At 33.9% G+C, this 7,500-nt stretch overlaps 1 protein-coding gene across 1 annotated transcript in view; it reads right to left on the bottom strand.

Annotated features, from left to right (window-relative positions):
* The window catches only part of LOC137619874 (dynein axonemal heavy chain 3-like), a 328,675-nt gene that overhangs the window by 186,947 nt on the left and 134,228 nt on the right, over nt 1–7,500 (bottom strand). Inside the window, exon 18 of the mRNA XM_068350164.1 lies at nt 3,267–3,411. Within this exon, the coding sequence (XP_068206265.1) occupies nt 3,267–3,411 (145 nt within the window). The remainder of the gene's footprint in view (nt 1–3,266; nt 3,412–7,500) is intronic.

Below are 7,500 nucleotides of genomic sequence, written 5' to 3'. Positions count from 1 at the left end.
ATTTAGTTGTTAAGTATTATGTATCTTTTTTATTGCTATTAATTCGTATACTGTCTGGAGACATGGAGCGAAATCTGGGACCAGAATGTCCTAGACTTCATCAATGTCGTCTACTGTATTGCAATATTTGTAGTCTTCATGCAGATATTCAAGACCTTACAGTTGCGTCCAGACAGTATGATATTATTTTGTGCTCAGAAACTTTGGTTTCTAATATGAGGCATACATCTGAACTCCTTATAACTGGTTTTAAGAAGCCAATAATTTTGAAAGGGATGCCATTCCTGGGGCCAGGGGAACGGCGGTGTGTATTAGGACTGAGTACCCTGCTTCTCATAAGTCCTGCTATGAATGTGGATGACATGAGATTCAGGTAATAAAAGTTTGTAACAGGCATAACAGCTATATGTGTTCGATCTACGGAATCCAAACATGGATGATTCTATCTTCGATTGGCTTCTTACCATTATGGCTAAGATACAAGAAGAATAAAAAAGCCTCTTTTGTCTTTGTTGGTGATTTCAATGCTCACCATAGGGAGTGGTTAAGTTCTGTTTCACCTACCGATCGCCATGGCTCAGAGCTAAGTGAAGCTACTCACAGGTCAGGTAACTGCTTGGACCTCATATACACTGACTCCTTTTTCATTATAACAAGTAGGTTTGGTTCTCCAGTCAGGACTTCTGATCATGCCTTGATTTCATTAGTAGTGAGGACTGGGTAGCCTGTCCCTGATGTATCATACTCATGTAAGATTTATATGAAATCTTAAGCAGACTGGAATGGGATTTTGCATGATCTTTTGGGCTTGAATTGGTCACAATTGTATATTAGTGTTGATCCTGTTGTCCCTTTGAATAAGAATCTAGTCAATATAATTGATAGGCGTATCCCTTCTCGTGTGCTATGGTACCAAGTGAAGGATAAACCATGGTTCAATGATGATTGTAGACGTGGTTACAACCCAGGTACAACCCAGGAACATAGTGGTGTACTACCCTTAAATCTGCACTCTATGGTGTAGATACAACAATTCCTCCTTTACTTACACCAGATGGCTCAGCCACTCACTGTCCAAAGGAAAAGGCAACCCTTTTTGTGATGTGTTTGACAGTAAGCAGAGTAATGAGAAACCCAAACTTCCTCATTCCTGTTTTCCTGAGGCTAAACTGACTAGTTTAGCTTTTCGATCTCATAAAATTAAAGATCTGTTGGTGGACCTTGATCCTTATAGAGGTGTAGACCCAAAGGGTATTTTTCCTTTAATTTTTATAAAGACTGCAGATTTCTTAGCTCTAAACTTATCTGTTATTTTGAGCAAGTTAGCAAGAAAAGGAGCTTTTAGCACTTGTTGGAGAATTGGTAATGTTACTCCACTATGTAAATGTGCTTGTGGTAGCTCAAGTCCAACTGATTAACACCCTATTTCCATAACTCCCATATTATCTAAAGTTTTTGAACGCCTTTTGGCAAAACATCTTAATAGGTTTTCTGAAGGTAATCATCTGTTCCATAGTTTGCAATTTGGTTTTCGTAAAGGCCTTAGAGCATGTGATGCCCTTCTTACAATCTGCAATGCTGTACAGAAATCCCTTGATTGTGGTCAGGAAGTCTGTATGATTAGCCTTGATTTTAGTGCTGTCTTTGACCGTGTTAATCATGAGACCCTTGTTTTTAAACTCAAACAGTTGGGAGTGGGTGTTTCGTTTCTTAGCATTATTATTGAATTTTTAAGTAATAGCTCTCAAAGAGTTGTTGTTGATGGGCACCATAGTGAGTATAGAAATCTGATATCTGTTGTTCCACAGGGTAGTGTTCTTGGCTCATTACTTTTCATACTATGTGCACATGACATGTGGTTTGGCCTAGAAAACAAGCTTGTTGCATATGCAGATGATGCTACTCTCCTTGCATCAATTTCATCTCCTGAATGTAGATTTGGGATTGTTGAATCTCTTAACAGAGATCTAGCTAAAATTAGTGCATGGTGCAAATTATGGGGTATGAAGTTCAATCCTAACAAATCTCAGAGTATGATTGTAAGTAGGTCAAGGACAGTGTCTCCTCAACATCCAGATCTCAGCATTAATAATGTTTCTTTAACTTTGTATGACTCTTTTAAAATTTTAAGTGTGATTCTTGACAGCAAATTTTCTTTTGAGAAGCACATTAGGTCTGTGTCTTTTCCAATTGTACACAAAAATTAGCTTATTGAGAAATTTTTTAAAGATTTTCCGTGATCAATCTATTTTGATGAAGTGTTTTAATTCTTTCATTCTACCCTGTTTCAAATGTTGTTCTCCTGTCTGGTCTTCAGCTGCTGATTATCATATTAATTTGCTGGACAGAAACTTGCGGTCTATAAAATTTCTTATTCCTGATCTAGATATTTAATCTTTGGCAACGTCGTTCAATTAGTACATTATGCATGTTGCATAAAATTTTTCATAATTCTGACCACCCTTTAAATTCAGATCTTCCTAGACAGTTCTATCCTGTTCGTAATGCTAACCATGCAGTTAATTCTAATAGTCAGGCTTTCTCCATCAAGAGGCTCAAATACTACACAGTATTCTAGAAGTTTTAATCCAGCTGTGAATAAGTTGCGAAATGATCTTCCTAATTAGGTAGTTAAATCAGTAGAACTTCAAAAGTTCAAAGTTGCAGCAAATGTCTTTATGTTGAACAGGCTAACATAAGTCTTTTTATAGCCTATACATGAATTATCTGTTTTAATATTGTTAATTTTGTTGTTTTAATTTTCCATTACTTCTTATATCGCTTATTTATTTCCTTTGTTTCATTTCCTCACTAGGCTATTTTTCCCTATTGGAGCCCTTTGGCTTATAGTACCTTGCTTTTCCAACTAAGGTTGTAGCTTGGATAGTAACAATAATAATGATATTATTATTATTATTATTATTATTATTGTTGTTGTTGTTGTTGTTGTTGTTGTTGTGGTTTTTGTTGTTGTTGTTGTCTTTATTATTATTTTTGCTGCTAAAGTTACCATTTGCAGTAGTATCTAGAAAAATGTTAGCGTACAATACTAGAGAGAGAGACTCAAGTCTTTTGCGTTAAAAAGTTCATCTTTTAATAAAGGACACAGTAAGAATCGGGATGTTAATGTGAAGGACAAGATGAGGAATTATTACAAGGATATTCTTAACTTTTCAAATGCCTTTGCTAGTTTTTTCATTTATTCTTTATTACTCCCAATCAGTTCTGTATCTCTGCATACGAAGTGTTTCATAGATAAAACTAACCATTGTACCAGAGTTCGTATTTCTGGTGGAAGTCGTAAGTGGTGTGCCACAGCATGTCATAAGGTTCCTTCTGCGCTATCATCGCCTGCAGGAGAGGGAACTTGGTCTTCTCCCAACTCAGGAGACTCTGCTCTTCGTTGATGGCCTGAGAAAGAGAGAAAATATCTCATGCAGTTTAAGGAAGCCGAGACTATCAAGAATATAATGACAATCCAAGTGAGGAAACGAAGGTCATTTCTTATAAACGAAGAAGTTTCAGATTCTCTTTTATGTTTATTTAAATTCTTATTATATGATAAAAAGGCTACAAAATCTATTAGAAAAATATCCTACGTTTTACGTGTCATTAAGTACTTGATATAATAAGTTGAAGCTGAATTTTTTTACATATTGCATTGCAGTGGATGAGGGTTGCAGCTTTTGCACAAACAGAAAAAATGTAAAAGGAAATCAATTCGATGAACCAAAAAATAATTCATATAGGAATGCTTTTAAAGGCGTCACGCAGTGTTCATAAAACCTGTGTTATTCTACATTAAAATGCTTGGAAGTATCTAAATAAATTGACAATAGATTTTTCAAAAGCTTGTCGCGGCTATAATCGGTCCTTATTTGGTTATGCCCAGCCTTTGGAATTTCCCGTGTTCGCAGCGACGCCTGTAGGCCAATTGAACCGCTGATGTCATATCAGGAACACAGGTTTCACTGGCAATGGCGGACACATTGGAAACTACGATTGATACTGAAGAAATTAGCTTTGATTTCACAAATACAGATGACGAAAATAACCCACAATTAGAAATTTTGACAGCTTAATGTCTGGGCAGTATTCAGCCTTACAGATTTGAGCCAGAGCGCTCTTCTTCACAAGAAAATGAGGAAAATTCTGACGAGGGCAGCAACAGAGACGACACCGAGGATAGAATCTTGAGAAATAAAATTTGTCATTAAGAATAACAGAGTGGGTCCTTAGAGATTGTTAAAGAAGCAGAGGAAGGAGGATAAGACAATGGTTGTCAAACTAAGGAAATTTGCAGGCGTGGACTGGCACAGAAAGACTATAAACAGACGCAAGTAGGAGGACATGTCTGAGGCCTTTATTCTGCAGTGGACTAGTAATGGCTGATAATGATGATGGTGATGAGATATATATATATATATATATATATATACATATATATATATATATATATATATATATATATATATATATATATACATATATATATATGTATATATATATATAAAAAAGTATATATGTATATCTATATAGATTTATATAAATATATATATATATATATATATATATATATGTATATATCTATACAAATATATAAATAAATATATATATATATATATATATATGTGTGTGTGTGTGTGTATGTATATATATATATATATATATATATATATATATATATATATATATATATACATACATATATATATATATATATATATATATATATATATATTTATATAAATATATATATATATATTTATATATACGTATATATATATATATATATATATATATATATATGTATATATATGCATATATAAATATATATATATATATATATATATATATATATATATATATATATATATATATGTATATATATATATATAAATATATATATATATATATATATATATATATATATATATATATTTCCATGTATATAAATATATATATACATATATTTGACATATGATAAAACCTGATTGCTGATATCACCACACGACGCCTTTAATGTAATAACCCTGCAAAGACAAATTATTATCAAAAATAAGTTGATTTGTATGACAAATAGAATTTGAAAGATATATTTGAAACCTTTGAAATTTATATTTCTGATATTTCTGTGAAGTATGGGAAGCTTTAAAAATACAACTTTTAAACGAAACACTGGTTGTAATAAAAGGAAAATTGTAATATGATAATAGCTTATAGCCTACTATAAAGCAGCTTGCTGTGTTTTCACTCGTACCGATCCCAAGTTCTTAGACCCTGGTTCTTATAACAGAGGGGGGCTGAGTCTTTAACATGTAGGAATAAAAGGTTTTCACAATCCTGACGACCCTGATGGACGTAATGCTGGTAACCCAACAAAGGGAGTTAGCCAAATTGTAAATAAAAGTCAGTTCACCGCACACTAAAACCCCAAGGGGAAATCTTCCAGCCTCAGTGTGCCCTAAATCAAGGAAACCCAAGACAGTGGAAGGCATGGTAAAGAGGCTATGCCATTTCCCAAAACTAGAGAACAATGGTTTGATTTTGGAATATTCTTCTTCAAGGAGAGCTGTTTACCATAGCTAAAGAGTGTTTAGTATTCTTTCCAAGTGGGAAGTATCCACTGAACAATTAAAGCGCAGTAGTTAACCCCTTAAGTGAAGAAGTTTTGGTTATCTTTTTGTTGTCAGGTGTATGAGGAAAAAGGAGAATGTTTGAAGAATTGGCCAGACCAAGGTACCCATTCTATATACCTTGGGCCAGACTATCTGTATATGTGTAGACAAAGAAAAAATGATCCGTAACCAGAGAGGGATCCACTGTTGGCCGTTTCTTTTACGTACCTAAAATAAAATAGAAGGATCAGACGAAGGCCTAATGCCCTGGAAAGAAATAAAAGCAAAAATTCATGAAACTCACAACAGACCTTACAGTGTTAAGATACGGACAGCAATTTTATATGATTGCAATGAGAGCCTATACACACTTGCAGGTCTTAGTGCTGTCTAAAAAAGCAGGGTTAAACGTTTGATTGGCACTCTCGCCTTGTGTGAGAAAAGACACTGTTAATAGAACTTGCAATAGACATTATGGAGAACTGGTTTGATGCGGGCAGTAACAGGTCCCAGTGAGTGCCAAGAGCTATTAGAGTATGCAAATGGGTGATGGGTTTTATTAATAAGTAGCATGAAGCCTAATCAATCGACCTAATGAGGAAGAGATTCACAACAATATAAACTGTTAAACTTGAAGCTTCATCGTAGCGCTCTGCCTGTAACATAATTTCAACAACGATTGGTATTTTACAAGGCTGGGGAGTTACACGAGTTTGTTACGGTTATTTTACATCGCATTTAAAAGAATAATCTCTTTCCTATTTCAGAATATTTTCTAAATATATGAGGAACATCTGTGGATATTTCAAGTTAATGATTATGGGAACCTAGAAAATACGAACTCGATCACGAAAAGGTGACTTGACAGTATGATTAATGTAGGCTTTCATGAAATATTTCTGAGAAAGAGCAGATTTATGCTCCTACACACATGTTCTGATCACTATTTATGAGAAGAAATTATCTCGTATCACACTACTAATCACACACGCCATTACCTTAATGAACTTTCCACAGTAAATGTTTCAATTCTGACACGTGCCTTCAGTCAAGTTTGTCTCAAGCTGCCCTCAGGCAAAATCAAACGAATGTGTTACTTGAATGAGTAATGATCCTTCTATGTAAAAGAAAAGAATAAAAGAGCCATACAAAAATTTACCAAAATTATTAGGGGTCTAGTGCGAGTAGCAACAGGATTCAATGATGCATAATAACAAAGAAAATAAACAAATAAAAACTATTGCCTACATTCCTGTTCGATGTTTGATCTCCAAGTATGACTTTGACCTCAGTCCGCACACCAACATCACTAGTGATTATATGTGCCAAGCATAAAATTCAAATATTTGGCCAGTATAAATTTCAAACTGGCTTTTGACTTCTGAATATGATTTTTATTTGAACTTTGACCTCTGGGTATCATCTTATTTTCAATTTCCCGTTGCACATCAACATCATTATATGATTGTGTATACCAAATATGTAGTATCTATATTATAAAGTTGAAAAGCTATGCCTAAGGTTAAATTTGCATTTGACTTTTTTATTCGAAATATGATAATTAATCAGTCTCATTCTGCACATGAAAATCACTGATGGACTATGTATCTTCGATGTGACTTCCCTATCATATATAATTCAAAAGTCATGTCCAAGGTTAGATTCTTATTCACCCTATAACTTCTAAGTAAATCTCTGACATTAACCTTGCACTCCCTCCACAGATGAGCAGCATGAATCTATTATACATGCCAAATGTGAAATCTTTATCTCATATAACTTGAAAGTTGTGGCCAAGGTAAGAAAAGAATGTCCTTGATAACGGTGGAGTATAACTTGTCTGGATTAAAAGGTATGGATATGATACATTCCTTTTTTTACA

This window comes from Palaemon carinicauda, chromosome 26, assembly GCF_036898095.1.
Source record: "Palaemon carinicauda isolate YSFRI2023 chromosome 26, ASM3689809v2, whole genome shotgun sequence".
Lineage (NCBI taxonomy): Eukaryota > Metazoa > Arthropoda > Malacostraca > Decapoda > Palaemonidae > Palaemon > Palaemon carinicauda.
The sequence above is the reverse complement of the archived record's forward strand: the minus strand, read 5'-3'. Positions and strand labels throughout refer to the sequence as shown.